This window comes from Petromyzon marinus, chromosome 14, assembly GCF_048934315.1.
Source record: "Petromyzon marinus isolate PM22_M1 ecotype Great Lakes invasive population chromosome 14, UKy_Petmar_22M1.pri1.0, whole genome shotgun sequence".
Lineage (NCBI taxonomy): Eukaryota > Metazoa > Chordata > Hyperoartia > Petromyzontiformes > Petromyzontidae > Petromyzon > Petromyzon marinus.
The window spans coordinates 11,644,827-11,669,761 of record NC_133680.1 but is presented as its reverse complement, the minus strand read 5'-3'; the positions used below and the strand labels follow the sequence as shown (position 1 = coordinate 11,669,761).

At 45.1% G+C, this 24,935-nt stretch overlaps 1 protein-coding gene across 4 annotated transcripts in view; it reads left to right on the top strand.

The window, feature by feature from the left end:
* LOC116942267 (dynein axonemal heavy chain 3-like) overlaps positions 1–24,935 on the top strand; it is an 859,832-nt gene that overhangs the window by 747,145 nt on the left and 87,752 nt on the right. For all 4 annotated transcript variants that reach the window (XM_032953964.2, XM_032953963.2, XM_032953966.2 and 1 more), the window contains 5 exons: positions 1,488–1,621; positions 2,649–2,811; positions 7,855–8,037; positions 21,715–21,873; positions 24,704–24,811. In XM_032953964.2, the coding sequence (XP_032809855.2) occupies positions 1,488–1,621; positions 2,649–2,811; positions 7,855–8,037; positions 21,715–21,873; positions 24,704–24,811 (747 nt within the window). The remainder of the gene's footprint in view (positions 1–1,487; positions 1,622–2,648; positions 2,812–7,854; positions 8,038–21,714; positions 21,874–24,703; positions 24,812–24,935) is intronic.

The following is a 24,935-nucleotide window of genomic DNA, read 5'->3' as shown; positions in this document are numbered from 1 at the left end:
CACACCATCATTAGGTACCCCCCCCCCCCCCCCCGTGCCAAACGGCAAGTCCACCGGCACGTATACCACCTCTTTTCTAAAATCGGCCAATCAAATGCTAATTTTTATGCTAATTCCTTTGTCAGGACACCTTGTTTGCTCGCACACAACTTAAAGGTCTGCAGTCTGAGCGTGGTTGTGTTTCACTCCAGCGCTGTCCTCGAGACAGCCTGATCCCTTCACCTGATGAAAGCCGCTTGTGTTGTGGCCGAAACGTCGTGATTTTGGTTTTATTTTTTACCTACGTGACTTTACCGAATAGAACCAAAGAGTATGGATCCTTGCAGTCACGAAAGCTTTAAATCTACAACTTGAATCACTACCTATGAGATCTACACTCAAAACTGCTCTAGAGGAGTTGTACACCCCTAGCTGCCACTGCTATTCAGTGGCCTAAAATAAAATAAAATGTTTCACTCCGAATGACCACTGCAAAGTATTACCTGTATTTTGATTTAGTGTGCTGATCTTAAAGGTGCATTGAGAAATGTGATACTCCCGACTGATGCTCCTGTTGTGGAGTGACTCATGCAGCCAGCTATGGCTCTAGGGTTTGGTGTTACATGTTATTTATGTAGTTTATTGTTAAAAATACGGTCACAGTCCCTATGATCACTGTTACATTGCATTTTACATTGCATTTATGGCTTTATTTTGGTGATTTCGAAAAGTTTTTTTTGGTTTGGCCGTGTTTGTTTTGTTGTAGAGACGGAGTTAGACTGATGGCCTTAATCTAAGTTGTCTTGTGGTTGTTGTTGTTTGACTTGCATCCCACTGGGATTTTTGCACACAGCGTTGGTGTACGGTGCTTTTTCAGGAATATTTTGATGTTTTTTGCTGGATTTTCTGTTTGCACAGTCACATAGTCACTTAAATATGTTTTCTTGTTCATGTTTTAGTATTTTGTTTGTTGCAGTTGCACCCGATTCAAGAGCCAAATGGCTCACAGGGCTTTACCAAATAAATGAAACTTAAATAAATGAAACTGAACATCGCACACACACATACTAGTTATGTGAAAGTTGTACTCCTTAATTAAAAGTTGTAAAATTAGGTTCTGTGAGGACTTTCCAATTAAAGTTTTCCAATTAAAATCATGTAATTTACAAGTCTATATCAGCATATGCATACAATCGTGGAGGTCTACATATATTTACGTGTTACATTTTAATCATAATTTGTTTGCATTAGTTACACATTTTATTGAATAAATGTAACCGTTGATATGGTAAACAATTTGACAAATAAACACCAAATTGTTGAAACGGCATTTAAATATTTATCTGTCAAAGCAGTGCCATCCAAAGCAATTAACGCCACTCAGCATCTGCTTTATTAACATTATTCAATCTTCGCATAACAACAGTGAACAAATGTGACCATCGAATGTCTGGCGGTGCTCGCGTGCAGCTCAACGCCGCGCTCTCCTCTGCTCATTGCTCACGCAGGCTTGGCCAGAAGATGCTCTTGAGAAGGTGGCCAATCATTTTCTCGACGATGTGGAGATGTCCCAGGAGGTGCGGGATGAGGCCGTGGTCATGTGCAAGCACTTTCACCAAAGCGTACGTGCCCTGTCAAAGAGGTGAGACTATTTACTCCCCGCGCTTTCCTCTTGCACTGCGCAAAATTACGACAGATTTATTTTTTTTCCCCATGGAAGAAGCCACTCCAAGTAAAAAAGCGCACCGCTAATTTTACCAGGTACCGCAAATTTAACAAAAACAAATCTGAAGGAGGTGATTGACAAATGCGCACGCTGTGTTTGCTAGCCGCACTGCTAATGAACCTCAGATGGGATTCCGAGTGGTCATTGCATTCCCCAAAAAAAACCTTTTGCTCGGCGTTTAAAGTCTGATTCCAGCATTAACTTAATACATTTCTTTGCAGATTGCCTGCTCTAAAGATGACTCTAAAGACCGTGTACAGAAGAGGATGCTGTGGATATTATCTTTGAGTGCAGATATTATCATTGAGTGCAAACCACTGTGTACTTTCTAACAGTCCAACAATTCAGTGTCTGCAAACTCGAACCAGTGTGGGACAGTGCTAATATCCACCAGAAAGCCTGGGCCAGTGGTATAAATTTCCTATTACAATGAACGGATCAGGCTTGCACGTGACAATGGCTGACGTCTACCCACAAAGCGGCACTAATTTGATCAACCGCAGAGGTGATGATAGGCTTTGATTGACCAATGATACAATGCCAAACAATTTGGATGTATATATCTTCTAAATTCAACCATATTTCAAGACGCTGTACACAACAGTGAAACATATGCATCACGGTGAAAAGGATGCGCGTGTAAACTCTGTACATTTTTTAATGAGACACTTATAGCCAGAGGGGAAGAGGATTATAGCAAGCGTGGGGGATAGGGATGGAAGAGTATGGGGAGGTATGGTTCATTATGTAATAACATAATTATTGAAAATGTTATGGTAGGCCTGATGCGTCATTATTATACCAATGTAAGAATTTGTATCACGGCATCGTTAGTGTATGATACGTACAGTAATTTCCCAAAACAGAACCCTATTTCGGAACCAGGAAACTTTGTGACGTCGATAATAAAGGTGACTCGAGGTTACTTTTTTGCCGAATGCAGATTTTACGAGAGCCTCCAGCGCAGGACGTATGTCACCCCGACCTCCTACCTGGAGCTCATCAAGACCTTCAAGAGCCTCCTGGAGCGCAAGCGGCTGGAGCTGCTCACCCAGAAGAATCGCTACGTGGTGGGGCTGGAGAAACTCGACTTTGCTGCCACTCAGGTCAGAGCTCCATCCAACGCCCACCCCCCTTCGGCACTTTTTGCTCCATGTCCTGGGTGTCGTACTCCTGTGTACTAAAATTCTGTTCACGGTGTACGTATGCGTGTTGAACTTCTTCGCACCGTACGTAGCCAGCCGTGCGAATCGGAGATGCTGACTGTTGATGGTGAAATTTTGTAAAACAGCGGAGATAACAGGTAGAGGTGCAGCCCTGCAATTGCTTTCTCGTGCCACTGTTGATTGATGGGCCTCTGCGAGAGCTGCTCGAGAGGGCATTTGGCCTACTCTTTCACGTTGGCCAGACGCATTGGATGAGAGGTGGGAATAGCCATTCTTTACCCCCACCACGTGTTACCTGTAGGTATGTGTGTACGTTGAACTTCTTTTGCACCGTACGTAGCCAACCGTCCTAATCGGAGGTGCGGGGCAAGGACAACAAACGAAACACAAAAAGCGTTTCTAAAGAAATGAGTTTTCAATTTGGATGATTTAAAAGTACATAGCTCCAGTGGCTTCCATCATGTCGGAAGGAAGAGCGTCAGTGCCCAGTTGAGGTGGTACAAACAAAAATTTACTTGCTGAGATTTCAAAACTGAAACTCTACCATTCTTCTTTAACACAGTAAACATCGTAAAACGTGTATCTTTGTAATGTTAGTGGCTACACTGGTCATGGGGTTCACTGCACGCTTTGGATTTTGGCAGTGGCGGGTGGAGGGGAGACGAGTTTGGCAGGTGGGGAGCAGTTTTTATTTGTTGACATAAATAAGCAATTAAGAAAGCAAACTGCTCTTATTTCCTGCCCACCTTCCTCAGCTCTGTGCCCGAGGCTGTCCGACATAAGTTTAATGTTGCGTTAATGAGCAAATGAAGTGACTGGATTTAAAAGATGACTTTTATGAGCATGCCATAATGCCTTCCAGCATCATTACTGGTTTACAATTGCCTTGCATGCGTTGCATTACTATGGTGTTATCACTGGCAATAGGAAATACCATGCTCCCCCTCTCTCGTTGCACCCTATTGCTCCACTTCGCAGCTGCACAATGAGTTACCCGTGCAGCCTGAACACTAATGACGACCTCAGCACTTTCCACGCTGTCAATAGTAAATCCGAGTCTCAGTGCTGTCTCAGAATCAGAATATTTTAGTTATCAGAGTCTTTATTCATCCTGGAGAGATCCGATGAGCTGCGAAACTCTCTTTCACGGACGTCCAGTCCACAGATGTTTCGGACCATGGTTCTTCAGCCTCGCGGAGGGCCCAACGGCAGCTTGCCCCTGTTCTACAGCCTCAACACTTATTCACAAGCTCGACACTAACCCATAGCCTCAAAAGTCACTCAGACTCAAAACTCACCCTCAGCTTCAGCATTCACTGACCCTCAACATCACCACTAACCTACAGTATTTGCACTCGATCCACAGCCTTAGTTTCAACACTAACACACTATCACTCAATGCGCCAAATACTCAAATGAGGTCTGGGTGGTACTCGTCTCTGTTGGAAGCCCTGAGCCAGGGGTTTAAATAATACATTTCTATAGAAAGCGCCAGTACTGGATTGATCTACATGTCTAAATCAGCTGAAGGATCTGGAAAATAACGTGACTTATGTGTCTCCATCCCCACTCCAAATCCCTCCCCTCTCATGTCTATATCTACATCAGCTCAAGCCTTCCACAAGTCACGTGGCCTCTGTGCGGCCACCCTCACTGAGCCCCTTCCCTCTCCCTGACAGCCGCGTTCAGCTCACTCCTGCTCGCTCCTTCCTTCTCTCTCTCCGCCTCTCCCCTCCCCTCTCATCCTCACCACCCTCTCGTCCCCGACATATTGGCCCGGCCATTCCTTCTCTCTCTCTCTCTTCCCCTTTCTGTCCGACGGTCCTCCTTATTTCTTCCTGCTGCTCATCTTGAGCCGTGCCCCCCCCCCCTTCCCGTGGTGTGCCACAGGTAAATAGTTTATGGCACCTAATATACTATGGATGACAAGTAACAATTACATACATTCTTATGGTGTTATTTTGAATTACCAATAGAATACTTACAATGCCAAAATTAGCCTTTTGTGTTTTGTAAATGTTTAAAGTATACAATTTCTTAAGTTATAAAATGAAATATATCCACGAAATTTTCAGGACAGTATTATTTCTACTGGCCTGCCGCTGTGTGTTCGCCATGCTTTTATAGAGCCTGCAACTGAATAATCCTTTCAGGGTTAATAACACTGAAGTAGGAATCAATGCCTTGCTTCTAGCTATTGATTGGTGAACTTATTTTCACTGATGACTTTGCCAATTACCATTAAACTTGGTGTAAACAATCCAACCGCTCTCACATATACCGAGGCACAATTAACCTTCCCTGAACGTGGTTTTAAGTCTCAAGAGAGATCTTGCCACCATCAAAGAGTTGCAAGATCATCGCAACCATCTTACTTATTTATAACCATTGAGACAGATGCATTGAAGAGGAAAACACTGAGCTGGTCATGGGGGTGCAGAATTTATGCAAAATTAAAATTGCAACATAAAAAAAACAGCACACAATAAACAAACCTGCATGATGGACTTACCTGTTGACGTATAAATTAAATGTTATGAATCACTTAACGAGTGGAACAATATACTTCGTGCAACGGCAGGGGCAGAGCAACTGTTAAATATAGCTGCAGCAGTTAGTTGTGAAAATTCTATTTGGGTAAAATATAGTTCGAGTGGATGATATAGTTGTCTTAATCACCGTTAAACTACATTTTAAATTACGTATGAAAACAAATATGCAACTAAAGCGACTTGCAAATTCCAGCAAGTCTCACTCCACACATGGTTGGAGGCCACTCCACACGATGTCAGTCACAGAGGTTTCGGACCATACTTCACCATGCTGGCCAATGCGGGTCGGTGAAATGGGGGAGGGAAGGACGGGTTTCGATATCGCTCGCCACTGATATCAGCTGTGGCCCGGAATCGAACGAGGCACCCAACCCACTATATCACCAATCCCCAAGAGCTGAATATTTAGATCGTTTTCGGGTCAAATACATATCGACTTGCAGTGTGTGACGACACATTTTACATATTTCAGTGTTCTACTTAAATAAGGAGTTCAACCCACTAAATAGCTCCTGGCATGTGATGATCCATCTATTCATTGCATTGCATCTCTTCATACCCGCACCTCCGATAAGTTTTGTTGTCTGTGTGCGGTACGAAAGAAGTTCAACATACATGCATACGTGCGTGATACATGCATTTTAACGACGTGCGTGTGGAAATGTGTTAAGTTTTTATCGGTATACGTTTATTGGAGGATGAAAAGTGCATAAAGAATCACGGAGAGATGAATGCTTGGAATGACACTCAGATAGAAGAAGCACATACATGAGGGAATCAATGGAAATCATCACGATCACGGAATGATACCCGAGCGACGGACATGAAGACATAATGACAGAAAAAAGAATGTTGGGTGCTACGGTTGCGAGATGTTAAATCCCCCGCCTGGTTTGCAGGAGGTCGTGAGTTCGATCCCGATCCCGACCCTGATGCCTGTATGTTTGGAGTTTGCACGTTCTCTCCGTGGTCACGTGGAGTTTTACTCCAGGTCCTCTGCGTTTTCCCTCCACATTTAGAAGGATGCGTTTAGAGTGTCTGGCTGCTATAAATGTCCACATAATAAGCCACTTTGTTGAGCGATATTTTGTGGCCAGGTCACTTCCGAAAAAGAACTGTATATCTCAGTGGTTCTTATCTGGTAAAAAAATATATAAACATATCTTTTCGAAAACATTTCAAAGAGGAGGAACACCGTGGAGGTGAAGTTTATTGGATCGTCGCAGCGCTGGAATGTGGGGAATGCCGATGGCGGAGTGAGGCTCTCAATCCAGCAGTGCATAGACAATGGCTCACGATGATACGTTGTTTGTACTGTAGTGGGTTAACGAAACTGCCCCCCGCAGTCACTCGAGGTGTTACATTAACCACAAAGAACAAAAAAAAATAGATCAATCCTTGAATTGAATAGCAACGTCAAATTGTGGCAGTTCATCATATCACTGAGGGGCAGGTCATCATTGCATGCCTGAAAGCTATTTTTTTCATTGTCGTAGTTTTTAAACAATATCTCATTTCAATACTTTTTCATTCGTCAGTCACATTGTTGGCAGTTGCTTGCAAAATGCGCTAAATATACCTACTGAATAGCACGCATATTTCATCATAATATACAACCCAAGGGAAGATAATTTACATTATAAATTAACTTTGTGGAATTCATTCTTGACAGCAGAGAGGTCTTAGTGATCTGCAGTGAGATTTATGCAGAGTAACTGGGATAAATGTCCATTTTATTTATTGAATAGCAACCCGGGACCATTAATGTTCTAGTGCATAAGCATAACCTTGTTTATTGTTGAATATTGAAACGTCAACCACAACATCATACATACCACTTCGGTTCTGCTTGGGTATCTTCTGATCTCTAAACCCCAAAAATATCTCTGCTCAAACAAGCATTAGATATCGCTCATTTCTATTGGTGGTCCTGAGCAAGTGAAGGCAATTCCACATTATTATGGCAGTGACCAGTCTACCCAGAGGACAACAGCCATTGACTTTCCATAAAGAGGGACTCTTTTTTATTCATCATCCCTCGCTTGATGATGGGCTCAATCATTCTCTTATGGGGAATTTGAAGTCATCACGTTCTGATTGTAAGACAAGCACTGATGGAGTACCAACCAATTAATCCAACCTAATGTTCTCTTGAAAACCACAACACCTTCGTCAATAACACTGCCACAAAAGGAAAACTATATATTCGTAATCAGTAACATTTTGGGCAATGGGCCTACTTCATGCCAAAGAAGAATGGCCAATCTCATCTGCTCTTGTGCAACACTGCCAATGCACTATGACAAGTAAAAATTTGTATATTCTTCTCGGTGGCCTCCATCTCATTGCAGGCCTGGACCAGTCATACATTTTTTTCATAGACTTTTTAGTATTAACTCGATCAGAACGTGATGACTCTGGGAATTTGCAGATCGCACTGATGAAGCAGGAGCTCACAGAGCTGGAACCGCAGCTGATTGAGAGGAGCAAGGAGACGGAGGAGCTGGTCAACATCATTGCCGATGAGACCCTGGAGGTGGAAGCTGCCAAGGCGGTCGTGGAGTCCGAGGAGGCCACGGCCAATGCGGCAGCACAGGCCGCTAAGGCCATCAAGGTGAGGGCGATGACACCCAGCTGGCCTTGTGAACGGACAATCTTGCACCTCCGATAAGCACAGTTGGCTTCCTGCAGTGCGAAATTAGTTAACCATACATACATTCGAGGCTTCATTCATTGCAATTAAAAATATATATACAAATCGATTCTTGAATAGAATTGTTGAGAATTCATCGAATCACCAAGGAGGTGAATAATTACATTTCTATGAGACATCATAATCCATGGTTCACGTGACCACGTGGTCTTCCTGCTAATCAAGTTCAATCACCGACTGTTGAATATTTTTTCGTGAGGTCATCAAGACATGTGAGGCTGCCGTAGTGTGATGGTTATCACACCATTGGATCTCTTGCCAGGTAGTTGAAACAATTGGGCAAGTTTCTTAAATCCCCCCTCCCCCTCCCCCCTCCCCGCCTCTGTCCACCCTGCAGTGCACCCTACAGCCCTGGGTGCCACAGTGGCGAGATGTTATCTCCCTCGCCTGATATGCAGGACGTTGTGGGTTCGACCCCGACCCTGATTTATGTATTTGGAGTGTGCATGTTCTCCCCGTGGTCGCGTGGATAACATGCGTTTAGAGTTTCTGGCTGCAATGCATTTCCACGTCATAACCCACTTCATTGAGCTATCATTTGTGGCCAGGTCACTTCTGAAAAAGAGCCTTACTTGGTAAAATAAAATAAGTTTAGATTAATCGTATAGTTTAGTTTACGGACGGGACCACCACAGTTAGTCAATCAGCAGATCACGTGTGATGAAATAAATTACGGGTACTCCCACCTCTTCCAAGTTGGCTGGCCAGCGTGGAAGAGGAGGCCAAAACACCCTTCAACAGTGGCGCAAACAAACAAACTATTGCGGAGCTGCACCTTCATGTTTTATATTTTCCATCACAACACAATCTCACATGATATAATCCAACTCGTGTAACAGAAACCTTACAAGCTTTTTCCCCATGCACATTAATATAAACTGGCGTTTTGGTTATATTTTCTTTTTTTCTTCTTTTTCCACAGCAGGATAACATAATGGTAGTTACCGTGCTTGCCAGGGAGACCGTTTATATGGAGGCAGTTGTCACACTTCATCAACATGGTACACATTGTGCTTCCTGCTGTGGACTCGTACTGTTACGCGGTTCACAGAAGTAGACAATTTTGTACCGTTTTCGTGACACAAATATCACAGAGGAAACTTACTAAGGCACAAATCACATTTGGGAAAAGAAACCGTTTGCTGTCTTTGAATGCCTTGTTTCTATTCACGGAATCTTCCATACAGTGTACATACCTGTCGTAATTACTCTATCGTAGTTGCATTCTCGCACTCTTATTTTTTCAATGCTTTCTGTATGATCATCAAGACATGAACCTCTGCAGCAAGACATTGAATGTTTGATTTTGCTCTCGGTTGCGAAATGTATTTTTGAAGGTTGTCCCAGGGTATATGAAATATGTCTCACCATTTTTTTACTGATCTACTAATTGATTCCAAATCACAATTTTTAATGGCTCCGTTTAGGCGCTTACTTACATTGAGATGTTTTATTTCTATTTGGTTGCATATGTAATGGCAGTAAAGTCAACCTCCGGTGTGAGTGGACTAGTGGCCACGGGAGGTAATGACAGGGGAGTCAGCTTGCAGCACGAATGGACTAGTGGCCACGGGAGGTAATGCCAGGGGAGTCAGACTGCAGTGCGAAGGGACTGGTAGCTGCGGGAATGATCGAGAATATGAGCGTGGCCAGGTGAAGGAAGAGGACAGTGGAGTCTGCTGGTAGAGCAAGCGGTCTTGAACCAGCGAGAAGGTTTGGGAATGGGGGCGTGGCCTCAGACCGTATATAAGGGAGATGCGCGGGAGACTCGGGGCCGTTGCAGTGGGGTATCAGCCTGTTCAAGTGCGAGCACGTGGCTCCTTGATAAAATAAACCATCTCAAGAAAGTGTGTCAAGTCGTCATTACACATTTGGTAAGTCATATAAACCAAGGTCTCTTATGAATGATGCTTTTGACTTTCTAACGATATGAAGGTAAAGATACAGCCTGCAATGTCTTACACACACCACTGGTGGTGGAAGGGCATGCACGTGAGGGAGCTCTACTATTCCACGCAAGCCATGAATTTCGTAAGAGGTGGGAGTTCCCACGTTACCCCACCACATTCAACCTGCAGATTGCCTTTGGTTCACCAATCAATGGTGCTATGTGCAGAGTCGCATGGGATATTCAAGAAACGTGTCTCATCGCCTCAACTGCTGCATAGAGTGATTGAACGAGCGACATGTGGATTGATAATTTACTTCAAATGCTAGTTTTGACTTTATCCAGACATTCAGATTGTGTAACAACAAAACATTTAATAAATCACTGAGCATAATTCATACAGTCATCGACAATGTGTAAAGATTCAGCTAAACACCTTTAATGCATGCCCGATTACATAATCTCGCAGTGCATGATCATGACAGATGGAGGGTGGTTATAAGAGCAACTGTGCTAAATATAGTTTAGTTGGCAGGGCAAACTGGCTCCAAATTATGGTAGTATTAATTTTTGTCCCAGCCTGATTTAACTTAGCCCATCATCCCTTTGAGGTCAGTAAAATAGGCACTACCTTCTGAGGTTGCAAAACCTGGTGAGAAGCCAATGTTGATGTTCGTATCGATAACCCCATTTTGCAGAATGTGATACTGTATATCCAGAAAAGTAAGGCCTTTTGTCCGATATATCAAATGTTTATCTCCATATATATGAGGCAAAGTTGTGAATATGCGTGTCTGTTCAAAATGTTTAGCGTACTTCCCGACATGCAACAAACTTGGAATTTGCCATGTGGGTACTTTCCAGACTGTACACCATGCAAACATTATAAAAACACTGTTTTTTTTTGGGGGGGGGGAAGCTCAATAATGCATTTATTATTTGCACGGCAAGTGAGCTGTGACGTCAAATCTGTCATGTGACCCGTGCATGTGGAAGTGTAACGCATTGTAGTGGAGTGGTTAGCGCTACACCGCGCTACGAACCCGAGTTCGATTCCCGCTCACGGCCACCACCGGTGACGATTATTTCAACCGCGCCTGGGCCTCCCCTAGGTCGACTCAGCCTCAAAAGAGTAGCTGCTGTGGTGTGTGAACATCGCCACTGGGGAGACAAAGCCGGCCGCGCGTGGTGGATCCAAGTCCCGGGCGAAGCCGGGCAGTACAGCTAGTTTGTAATAGAATAAACAGATCCTGGTGTCATTATCTATTGCTTTATTACTGGCAATATGCCTAGATAATGCATACATACTAAGTTTGTATAATTTTTTTCAATCGTCTTTAAATCTCTCCATGTCCTTGCCCCGCCTCATCTTGCCTCTCTCACCTCCTCCTGTCCTCATTGTTCCCAATCTTCTTTCTCTCTGTCCCTCCTCCTCCCTGTGCCCGTTCCCGCTTTCGATCCTTCTCACTCCTTGCACCCCTCCACTGGAATCAGCTTCCCCTGTACATGAAGCAGTCTGCCTCTTTAACCTCCTTTCATTCCTTTCTCAAAGCCTCACCTCTTCTCGATTGCCCATCCCCTTCCTCTTACCTCCCCTCGCCCCTCCTCATCACTCCCCTATAGCCATTTCATGACCCCCATTGTGCCCTCTCTTATGGTCGCTCATTCCTCGGCCCTTGCACGCCCCTACCATCTAAATCGCTCTGTTTTGTAACCGATTTTTTAACTGTGTAATGCGCATTGAGCTAAGGCGCTCTATAAATATGACATAAGACCAGATGTGCTGTTCTGTACCGAACTAGCTCACAGTATTCATGGACGACTCTGACACCACACAATCAGCAGCGTTTGTTTCTAATGGGCTACACCCTGCTAATGAGACCGAAAAGGTGGAAATGAGTCCAAAATTTACTTGGACAGATGACCTCGTGGGAAGTAGACCTAACCTAAATTACACGTTTGAAAATTTTGTTGATAAAAGATACACTGGTATTGCTAGTTATTTACATTTCGTATAGTTATTAATAAATACATATTTACATCGCTCGTTCTGCTCTGATACGTAACTCTACCAAGCTTTCCATGCAAAGTGTCAGCCATGCACACATCCCAAATCGATCTTGAATGTTACCTTTAGTGACAGGCCCTTTCAACGGGGCTGACCGCCAGGTAGTCCTTTTCAATGATCTTTGAAAGTTTACCGGGGGATTGGACAGTGATCGAATGTTGTTACTGCATCCGATTTGGATTTTGAAAAGCCATACTATGCAAATGGCATCCTGCTGTGGTGTAATGTTTAGCTGGTTCAATCTCCCAGCATGGCAGCGGAAACAATAATTCATGTCATTGAGATGTCTGGCAATGGCATTTTGGGTCATCTCTCCACCCAGGAGTATATATGCACCGCCGTTAGTGAGGTCGGCAGGTCGCATGTGGGTATACTCAGTTCTTCCGAGGTGTCTGGCCACCGTAGAAGAGTAGACCGAAATACCCTCCAGAGGGGTCCTCTACAGCTCCCTCTGATGGAGACCCTTTAACAAGCAGTGTCATGAGCAAGAAATTGGAGGGCTGTACGTTTGCCAACTTTACAATGTTAGAAACCTTATTTTATATTCGTAGAGTGCCTTAGCTCAAGGCGTTTTAGCATAGTTTTAAAAAGCGCAAACAAAATTGTGGAATTTAGATGGCAGGGGCAGTGCGACGGCCGGGGAATGAGTGACCGCTAACAGAGGGCACTTAGGGGGTCACGAAAGGGCAGGGAAGGAGTGGAGGGGCAAGGGGAGGGAAGAGAGAAGGCAATTGTCAATGGAGAAGAGGTGAGGCTTTGAAAAAAGGGGTGGCGGAGTGGTAGAGCAGTGATCGCCATGGCGAGTACGTTATGAAGTGGTCCTGGGCTCCCCATTCAGCCAGCTGCACTGGCTAGCGTGGTGAAGTATGGTCAAACAACCTTGATGGCCAAAAGGCGTGGGAAGGCCTTCACTCAACAGTTGATTGACAAAGTGCTGTATATTATGACAGCCCTCTGTCAATCTACTGTGTTTAGCCACAACTTAAATTATTTACTCACTGCAGCTAGATCATTAAATAGGTTTTTGCTAAACTACATGTGTTTCCCAGTACACTACTCTTTGATGCAGTGTAACTGCCTGGTTATACACCCTTTATCACAAAGCACACAATCAATTCAGAGTAAAATTTTGATTTAAAGCTTTCGTGACTGCAGTGATTCATATTCGTGGTTCTTTCGGTAAAGTCACGTTGAAGGGAAACAATAAAGTAAATATAAAACAATATATATTTTATTATTTTATTGTTTCCCTTCAACGTGACTTTACCGAAAGAACCAAGAATACAATTCAGAGTAGTGAGGCGTTATGTTCTGCATTAAAATAAATAGGGGTGTGTGTGTGACAACAAAATCCCTTTCACGAGACACGTGTGCAGTGTCATGCATTTTACCTAAATTCCACGTAGGCTGTTACAGGTTTCAATATGTAACCAATTTGTTGTATTTGTCATCTCTGTAGCCGTCGTCTCTGCTGGTGTAATCCCAATTACCCCAGCGCTGCAATGCGTCGCGCCAATAAATTCGCTCGTTGCTGCGGGGAATGCCGCCGCCAGGGATGTCACTCGCTAAGCAACCACGTTAGGCAGCACTCGTCTGTTGTAGTGCATCGCCCTTGGATGTGTGAAAACCACGTCAAATTTAAATGGTAGCCGTTTTTAAATTGATAATATACGAGGGTCATTGAAGGTTATCCTGTGAATTATGCTCCTATGCGACAGGCGCTGCAAATATATTACAGCTCTAGGATTCAGGGGACATCGTGGTCGTGCGAGTGAACGGAACTATTATATTACAACCGAGGTGACCGAACGGCGGCTCTGGTGGCTCAGAGGTCAAAGCGTTGACCCCGCACCGCCGACATCCCGGGTTTGAATCCAGGTGGCCGCACCGGTGTGACTAAAACTGGAACAACGGTGCATGAAAAATAACGTGCTCGTAACAATGTGATTGGCAGTTCAACTGGGCACTATAAAACGATCTGCACCTGATTTCAACTCCGTGCGACGAAGAGGCAATGCGGTGGGGGCTACGTTATCAGGGCTGTGCAGGTGGGCGCGGTGTGGAAGGGGGTGGCGTTTTTTGACTCGGTGAACAGCGGAGGGTCCAGGGCAGGGGATAGGCAACCAAAATAACAAGAAGGGACATTTTTGTTCGGATTCGGTGAAAAATAAAACCTCAATATTTCAAGAGCCGCAATGTGCGTGCATACGAGACGGTGGTCCTTAATAAAATAACGTCACGGAGCAGTTCCTGAAAGAGCCGCATCCTGCTCCAGAGCTGCAAGTTGCAGACCCCTGGTGTAGCACCACGACGGAATGAAGGCCAAACCACATTCAAGGTGAGAAGACAATTTTGGGTTGAATGGTCAGTGACATGCAGTGAAATTAGGCTCCAGTCCAGACTTAACTTTGGGAGAGGTACAAGGGTGTGGACAGCCAGAAGCAGAGAGTTCCAAACAATGGGCACAGCAGAGCAGATAAAGCAACTTCCCATTGCTATGGAGTAAGATAATCGCAGTGTAGGGCTTTCTGTGTAATGTCAGAGATGGTCACGCACTTTCTGTCGCCGCGAAACAGCTTTGTGCGACAAACGCTTTTGTGAATGACAAACATCAAGCGTTGCTGAAATTTGTTAAAGATTGCCCGTGCGACTTGACGACTTCGGACGCGTCGTGCAGAACTCTCAACGCTGGGAGCACTGTCGGAAAAGACATGATCAGTTTCGAGGCACGTGTCCATCGTCAGACGACTGCTGTGACTTCCACGCGCACGTTAAAAGTGTGGAGTAGCTGTTTGTGTGGTTCTTGTATCACGCTCTGATGCGTTTTCTGCTTGTATTACCGGGTGTTCTGTCACCCTTGGTACCACCGAATACGTCCAAGCGACGAGCTTTCGACGCACAAGTGGACAAAGGCGAATGTGTGGCATTGGCTGCCTACATTGAACGCCATGAGTAGCAGTCAACTTTGCACAGTCGAGGGGAGAACATGAGCCACTCTGCCTAGTTCCTGAAGAAGCTCCCAGAAAGTTGTAGCGAAACGTTGGACATCGAGCCAAAGGATGCGCGGCACGACCCCAAAACACATCGGAGAGCCGTGGAGCAGAACTGTGAAACCTACTTGGTAGTTATTGTATCACATTGTGTGCTATACATTTGAAAGGTAAGGGCTATAATTTTGTTGGTGTACATACGAGACATTATTTTAAAGGACTCTTTTGCAATGACCTGACAATCATTTAAATAGTTTCTCCGCTAGTGGTCCTGAGCCAGGAGCGGAAATTCCACATTCCTATTCTGGGGACAAGTTTGTAAGGCAGTCACTGTTGACTAGCCACCCATCAAATGCATTTTTTGCCAGTTGGCTTTACATTTATTGATCCAAGAGAAGTGAGTTGAACAGTGGTAGGCACTACAATGTACAGCACAGGATACACATTAATACATTACCGCGATCTGTGGAATGAAGTTTGCCCTACATCATGCTAGTGTCAGCTGGAATCATTTTCATGTTTGGCATTATTGCTCAATAACGCGAGTTGACATGCAGAAATATGATATCAAATCTACCCTTCATGCTACACACTTGTGATTCCACCTCCGCCATGCTTGCCAGAGCCACGATTTATCATCTTGTGATTATGCAATGTTCCTTCAAGGGACATTACCTCAGTGATATTAAATTCAAAAGTGATGATGGTGTGCAATCGGCTGTCCGGCAGTGTTTGCGCACCCATCCTCAAGGCATCTATATCGCCAGCGAACGAGTGTCGCCACACACACACACACAGAAGGCAATCTTTGCTGCAGTGTGCTCGACTCGAACCGTGAGAGTATCTACAGCCATGTGTTTGTGTAGAGACAGCAAAACAATAAAAACAATGGCAGGTAAGCCTTGACCAGGAGTCGTAGAAAGAATGATACATTTTTGTTGAATGCTGCATTGATGATGGTGAAAAAAACAATACGTAATAACCATGATAATTATTAATAATGACGATGATAACAACTGGACACTGGGGTTGTCGGTCGGCGTTCGAATCGGAACCGCGACCCTCGAGGTGAATGGCGCCGTCCCCGCTTTGATCGCCCCTCCTCGTCGTGATCCGCGGACCAAACAAAATCACTCGAGGCGCCGGCGTATGGCAGCCAAGAGCAGTTCACGTGAATGCCATCGCAAGGGGTCACACGTTTGGCGCGACGGCCCTTCGATGGCTGTGCTCTGCGATGAATGAATGATATATAATAATTGCAGCCCTTTTTCAAACCACTAGCTGGAAGAAATCCTCCTCGTGCTGTTTACGTTTTGGGGTTTGTTTGCACATCACTTCGCCGCAACTCAGCAGTAGAGGTTGGTGAAACTGGGGATCGGGGGGAAGGTCCGGTTGAAATGTGATTTGCTAACGCTGTTAATTGAGGCGGGAATAAAAACTCAGGTCGCCAGGTTCGTGGCACGGTGCACGAACCACTGCGCCATCTGTTTAACCCATTGAGTGATGGGTAATAACGATCATTAACAACGATAGCTGTTGCAATTAACACATGCTAATTAAACAACACGTTTAATAGTGGCCGTGTATTCAAGGATAACGGCAACCACTTTAAACGTCAAGGTTGCTTCAACGCTTTGTCATTAATAATTCAAACAAGAACTGACTTAAAGACACAAGGAAGGGCACGCAACGGGCTCTTTGGCCAAACTGATCCATCACGTTGTCTATCCCATGACTACAGCCTGGCTCCTTGCTTCCAGAAGCTCACAGGGAGGCCGCTCTGCCTTTCCCTCACGTGGTGTCGGTGACTTTACACACACCACAGTGAGCTGCGCGACATGGCATCCATGCCAAGCGATCGCGATCATCCGTGGCGTCGCTGAAAAATGCACGATCGCTCACTCGCTCGCTCGCTCGTTGTATTCGTAAACGTGACTTAACATGGACGTGTCGTGAATGTTCTTCGGATTGACATGGCCTCGCAGCAAGAAGGGCCCAGGCTTAATTCCCCACTTTCTCCGTGGAGTCGTGTTCTGTCCCCCTGTTCTGCATGGCTGACCTCCGGGCTCTCCTGTTTCCTCCGACAGCCGATATTGCGTTACGCACATCCCAATGCCCGAAAGCTGCTGACGTTAAAATTACTGACTTGGGATCACACATAGCAACGTCACCTCTCTTACAAATATTCGAGAGGAGCCTCCTGGAAAGGGAGTCTAAAAGACTCAGTAATGCTTCCCTGGGTATAAACAATCATACTCATGATGCAAATAAATTATCAAGCTGCAGCACTATGTACAACGAGATACTTTGGAGTGGTTTAGAGGGGCAATAGCTGTGAGAGAACTTGGTGAATGGCACCGAGACGATAGCCTTGGTGCGGGCTTTCAGTTGGAAGCAACATCAAAAGGTCAATTTAATAATAATCAGAACCCATTCAATGTAAATAACATGTTTTCGTCCAGACCGATATTATTAATCAGCATTTGTTTATACTCTCTGGTTCTTTCGCTAAAGTCACGTAGATAGATAGAAGAAAAAATAATAAAAGAACACGCCGTTTCGGTCGCGACACAAGCGTCCTTCACCTGATGACGGACGCTTGTGTCGCGACTGAAACGTCGTGTTCTTTTATTATTTTGTCCATCTACGTGATTTTAGCGAAAGAACCAGAGTGCATGGATTCCCGCAGTCACCAAAGCTTCATCAGCATTTGTTTAAACAAGAAATATATAGAGCAGTTTCGACCTTTAAGTTCTAATTAGCTGCGTCAGGATTGTTTTAGAAAAAAACAAATGTTTTCTTTATTTGTATGAGGAGATACAGAATGGAATGCTGCCTTTATTTGTCCTTACCAATAATACTCGATGGCAGTGCATAATGATTGTGTGTACTATGCAGTATAACGGCATAAATATATACTGTAACATCTGGCAGTTCACCAGCATTGATTCAAGAAAGTCTGATTCAAGCAGGGCTAATGAGGCAATGTGCATTGCATCCAGTCCTGAACGTGCTTCTCTTTTAACAAGTGCTGCAAAAATTATGCACTCCCAGAAGGTTTGCTCTAAATGTACTAACATTTACTACGTGAAGACAGAGCTGTATAAAGGAGGCGTCTGGTTATCTATTTTGTTATTTGCATTCTCCATAGCGGTGCTACTGATTGGTTAAGAGTTATATAACTACATTTGAAGCTTTCGTGACTGCAGGGATCCATACTCTTTGGTTCTTTCGCTAAAGTCACGTGGGTAGAAAAATTTAGTGAAACGAAAACTGATAATTTATCACGACGTTTCGATCGCAAACTCAAAGCGGTCGTCCTCAGGCGGGACAAAAATAATGTAGCAGTGGAGTTGCTGAACCAGCGAGAGAGCAGCCACAACAGGGAAGGTTATTTTATTTTCTTTGGTTCTTTCGGTAAAGTCACGTAGAATGAGAATAAAATAATAAATTGATAAAATAAAATAACACAATAATATTCTCACGACGTTTCGGCCACAACACAAGCGGCCTTCATCAGGTGAAGGGAGCGAGACTGTCTGGTAGGACAGCGCTGGAGTGAGAGAGCCACGTTCAGATCACGGCTTTTAAGCTGTGTGAGAGGAACAAAGAGCCTTGACGAAGGAATTAGCATAGAATTTAGCATTGAAATAGCTAAATTAAGGCATTCGCTTGTAACTGCTACAGAAATAGTTACGTTGAAGTCAGAGCATACACATTCACCGAGGCACTTAGTACAAATCAAAACAGGAGAATTTAGCATTGAAATAACTAGGCGAATTTAGCATTGAAATAACTGAGTGATTTGCTGGTGACTGGTCACAGAAATGACTACACATCTGAGCTATTCACAGTACTATATAGTGAACCAATAAAAACTAAAATATAAATTACCTTCATGTTATCAATAAACTCTATATTCTCCAATCAGCTAAGCTACCAACCATAAGTCGTTATATATCACAATGCTATATGGCGAAAAAATGGGTGGTTATTATTTATGGTTCAACAGTTCCACTGCGGGATTCCATTTTCCGCCTGAGGACGGCCGCTCGTGTTTGCGATCGAAACGTCGTGACACATTATTATTTTTTTATTTTATGTTTCTACCCACGTGACTTTACCCAAAGATCCAAAGAGTGCGTTACATGACTATAGGTGCGCCATAAACACGCCTGTGTCCATGGTGAACTTCTTCCGCACCGTACGGAGCCAACCATGCCCATAGGGAGGTGCTGTCGGTGCTGTTGTTAAGAGTACACTACTCGTAGTGGCTTTGGTGCAATCTATCATTAAAAGAAAAAGTTATTTTATCTGAGGTTTATATACGAATTAAGTCGAAAGCAGTCACCATATGGGCACACTGATGTCCACATAAAGGGTTGTGGAAGTTCCACCACTGGATTAGTGCTGCCACTGGAGATAACCATGATCTCCATTGCGTGTTTGGTCAAGGAGACACTTGAACTTGGGTTAACGTTTAATTGCGGAGTTATTAAAAGTGTAAGGGGCCATCCATTTAGTAGGTACGAACAAATCTGTCAAAACTTGAGCCCTCCCCCCCTCCCTGTACGCACGCGTACTTTTTACACCCCCCCCCTCCACCTGCGTTAGACGCTTGATGCCCCCACCCCCCCCCCCCCCGAATGCTATAGAACGACTGATATTTAATCCACGCAGAAACGATCAAGGATCAATAATATTAACGTGTTTAAGCAAACGGATCGTCCACCGCCGGACTTTCTAACTCATTTGAAGGCCAATGTAGACATTATTATCGAGGCCCCCCGTTTCCTATGTGTACATTGTCAGTAGACCCCCCCCCATACGCAAGCGTACACATTTGGGTTAACCCCCCCTCCCCCCTCCATGCGTAACGCCCTAAATGGATGGCCTCTAACGACAACCCAGGGAAAGCCAACATGACAGTTGTTTGCACTGGTTGTTGGTGACTAAACACTGCACATTATGCAGCACATTACCACAATCTGAATTGCACGACTTTCATTCGGAGTGTGGCGATATATTAGTTATTTCATTGCTATCGATTCTTCAAGCTCATGTGACATGCATGAATTGGGTATACGAAGCGTTGTTTTTCAGCCACTGCAGTCTGCAACTCCCTTCCTCTCTGCCTTCTGTGCTGTCGATGTCCTGCCACCAGTTTATGTTCAGGCTGAAGGCCTTCCCTTTTCCCTCTGCCTATAGCTGACTGTCTCGTTCGCTCTGTAAAAAATACCAATGCCCACTGTTCTGTCGAGCATATAGAGATGTGGTTACATTTAAATCCAAAATGTATAAATGCAAATTTCCTATCATGTACTTATTTTTAATAGGCTTATTATTCCATTTAAAAACATGCGGTCATATTTATTTGTCCATTTTATACATTTAATATAGCATATGAAGCCCATGTAATGAAACCAAAACAAAACTAACATGTATTGGATTTGATATTGTTTCCACAAGACTCTCCTCAACGTGGTGGGTGGGACCTCTGTTATTTACACTCATCACCACCAATACCGGCAGCATAGTCGGATCTCCACTCAACTACTGCAACTCTATTTGAACTTCATCGAGTAACCTCAAGAAACTCCCAACGGTTTGCAAAACCATCTCGGCCACGTTTTTCCTTATCGCCAGTCACATTCGATATTTTCTCGCCTCCGTCCACTCCCTCCACTGGCTTCTCATCATTGCCAGCAGCAGCAGCAGCAGCAGCGGGGTCAGCCACAAGCTTTGCCTGCCTGTGCCACTAAACCACCTCTACTTTTGCTCGTCCACTGTATTTATCTTCACGTCCATCACCCTGCACTGCAGCTCACAGTAAAACTCTCCGCGGCAACGTGACTCACAACCTTCTCCTCTCTACAACCAAGGACCATGACCATGATCACGACCAGGCGTCCTTTCTCCATGGCAGCCCCATGGTTTGGAGCCACGATCTCACTGCCCATTAGCAGCAGCATTCAATCTACACCAACATCTATGATACATTTAGAGGCATCTTTAACTTGGTTTTGGAGTCACGGTCATTTACATCCATGAAAACATGTGCGCGTTGCAAATTGCATGAGTCTTATTCATAATGCAGGTTTTTGGGTTTGATCACGTAGGTATAAATGTGTCGTAACCCCCCACCACCTCGCACAGCCAGTAAGGTTTGTCACATAAACAACGCGCCAATTAGTTACTACTAATTGGAGAGTAAATCAACAAAATTTGAAATTTGTGTACGACGTTTCGCTGGTGATTGCATCCAGCATCATCGCCCTTTATTACTACGAATAATATTGGTCGCAAAACGTCGTACTCAAATTGTAACCGTTGTGGATTTACTCTCCATTAGTCTTATGATCATTGTTTGTGCTCAAATGGGCTTAGCGGCACACTGGCCACGCTTTGTTTGCGTGGTGCCACGGAGCAAGTCAGTGGTTCGATACCTATATATTTGGAGTTTGCATGTTTTTCCCGCGGTCCCGTGTTTTTTTTCATTTGTGATAGCCAAGTCGCTTCTGAAAAAGAGCTCCAAAACTCAGTGGGCCTTACCTGGGTAAAAATAATTTTAAAAAATAGCGAGTCACGAGATAGCTGGCACACCTTGGCTGCGTTGCTGGCGCGTGATGCAGGACGAGTGCCTCGAGAAGCTGAGCATCGCGACGCCCGCCCTCAACGCTGCCATCGCCGCGCTCGACACGCTCAAGTCGAGCGACATCACGCTCGTGAAGACCATGCAGAACCCGCCGTCCGGAGTGCGGCTCACCCTCGCCGCAATCTGCGTTCTGAAGGTCGGCCTTTGACCCCCCCCCCCGCACCACCACCTCCTCCTTCTCCCCACGACACGCGGTCGTTCTCACTGTCCATAATAAGGTTTTTTTTGTGAGTTAGATGGCGTGAATATAAATGTGTCGTTAAACCCACCACCACCCTACACAGCCAATTAGTAAGGTTTGGCACGTCAATGAAACGTGCGAATTCGTTACTATTTCAGCACACCGGTGTGTTGGAGAGTAAGCCCACAACATATACAATTTGAGTACGACGTTTCGCTGGTGATTACAATCCACTTCATCAGGCGATTTATAGCCAAAAACCTTTCTTATGGATAATATTGGTCGTGAAAACCTACGTGTTAAACCGCCCTCACTGTTGCGTCCAAGTGGTTTAAAAAAACACCAGGATTTATCGCGGGGACAATTAATGTCTCAAAATACCGGAATAGGATGGTAGCACTACATGTAAGTGCATTGTGTTGAGTGGTGCATTGTGTTGAGTGGTGCATCGCGTTGAGCGGTGCATCGCGTTGAGCGGTGCATTGTTATGCAACTGACAGAAAACAGGCACTTGCATTTTTTGACGTTGCGGGAAGAGCCACAACATTTCCAGGACAGCCTACCTGAGCAAGTGGATGATCATCAGCAATGTACATCACCATTCGCAATTGCCGTCTGAGTTGGTCGAGCTGTGATCCTGGTTGGCTCACCTTACATTGAGTACTGTATCTTGGTAGGAGATGTAAACGTCAGCACCGGTTGCAGTCCGATGTGGTGCTGGCAATGCCCTCGCTAATAAGAAACCTGTCTTGAAATAGATGCTTAGCTAGCAGCACTTTCTCAGGTTGTCCGTTAAAGAAACTGGGGTTGTTTTTTTCTCTCTGATGTATTGCACGTAATATATTCGCGCACGTAGGTAATGCGTTCTTTTTGGTGCTTTATGTGTAGGAGTGGGTCTTTTTTGTGAGCGCTTTAGAAAAGAGTAATGTACGTAGAAACGGAACTTCATTTTAACTTTTCTACATCAGAGTTTCTCAAATTCCAGTCCATGTGACCCATCGCTGTCTCTGTCTGTTCATGTTTACCAATCTCCTCCGTTCCAATTTAAATTAAGTCGTTACACGCCGGATGCACCCGAAGATTGCTAAACACACCTGAATGACATCGAGAGTGCTGATTCAAATTAAGATTGAGACGCGAAGTGCATATGTGTACGGTTGCGTCCCGTGTGGCGCAGAGCGTGCTGATTTAAAGTTATCATAATTTCAACTTTAAATGCACAGATCAGCATTCGCTCACTCTCGTGGAGAGAGAACGACCCAGAGGATCGAGGAACCACAGACAAGTGGGAAAGGTAGCCAGGCGGTGAGCAGGCACCAAATTTGTCCCTGAGCTCTGCAGTCTTCTATGTATGGAGGTGTCCATGGCCAATTAATGAGTGTTCGCACGTCGGAGGAAACCGGAGCACCTGGAGAAAACAGAAGCGTGCGGCGGGGGAGGGGGCAGGACTATCCCATACAGATGTAGTGAGTCCGACTGAGTCGCAGACGTTGTTCTTTGGAGGCAACACTTTTATTATAACATCAACACCTAACACAAAGGGGTAACTGCCCCTTCACCAGATACAGCCTAGGGTGGTGACCACCGAGCTAACTACTCCATACTGAGGAGTTACAGCTACGAAGGGTCGGGCCCTCTCGCTCGGGGCCTCGACCACGTGTTGATGTCTTGCAGGACGTAGAGCTTCCAGCTTGTGGACGTGCAGCTTCAGCTTGTAGGATGCAGCGACCCCGGTCCCTCTCAGGGACCCACCTTATATCCCCCCACGGGTCGGGGCTGCTCCGCCCTTGGCCCCGCCCACCTTCTGGAGCCTTCTAGCTCCCTCTCGATCCCTCTCGAGAGCTCCCCCCGGACACGTGATCACCCCTAGCCCCCCCCCCCCACCTGGGGCCTTCTCTGTGGACACTCCGGATCACGTGTCTACGGTGCCAACCAGAGTGCCATGGCCCTTAGCAACCCTGTCCCTGGGCTGACACTCTCCCGCTCCCCCCTGTGGGAGCCCGCACCGCACGCTGTGCGTGGTGCCCGCGCTATCCCAGCGCTCACAAAGCCCCGCTAGGGCTGGGACTACACCCACCACGGGGTGCACGCGATGACGGTGCATCGCGTGTCGTGGCCCTCTCAGGCCGGCACCATGCAGTGACATCCCGGATGTCACTACACAGGCAGAACAGGTGGAGTCCAGATTTACTGTACCGCCTTCTTCTGGAAAGCCAGGGCATGGCACCTCAACAAAGGGGAGATCTTCAGTGTGTGTGTGTCCCATGTGACAGAGTTCGTTCACTCGCATATTTTGACAGTTCTATTTTTTTTTATCGAATTATAACTGAAAATTTAAAATACAAACCACAGCGCTAAAGCCGCAATTTCCTCGTAGTATTTCTACGTCAGGATTTGGTGTTCAAATTAATGCCCATGACCAGATTCCAAAGTGCAGTAATTGCTATTTTAAGTGTACTCCTTTCAGCATTTGACTAACACACTCTGTTTAAGCACGTGCTTGTTGAGGAGTGACATTTGGAGTGCACGGAGAAGCATTCTACGCCATGTCCTGCTCAGCAGCATCTTGAACGTGTTTTGGCATCCATTTGAACGCTTTAATTGAACATTTTCGCATGAAAAAAAAGATTCTGACGTACAATGCCCTATCATCCCATCTTAATTAAAACATTTTTTTCGTGATTTCCTAGAGGGCAATAGATTGCTTTTCACAAACCTTTTTTTGACGTTGCTATTTTTTTATGGAACTGACCTGTTTAATGTACGCTTTGCCTATTTATTTCAGGGTATTAAACCGGAGAAGAAGACCGATGCGAATGGCAAGACGGTGGACGATTACTGGCCATCGTCCAAGAAAATGCTGGGAGACATGAAGTTTTTGGAATCCCTGAAGGTAGCGCTCAGTAATTAAATCCTCTTCATTTGTCAGGAACTGTTTTTTTGCCGGGGGCTTGACAGCAGCAAAGATAAAATGTGTGCAACGTAGACCTGCACCCGTGTGTCCTCCGTAGATAACT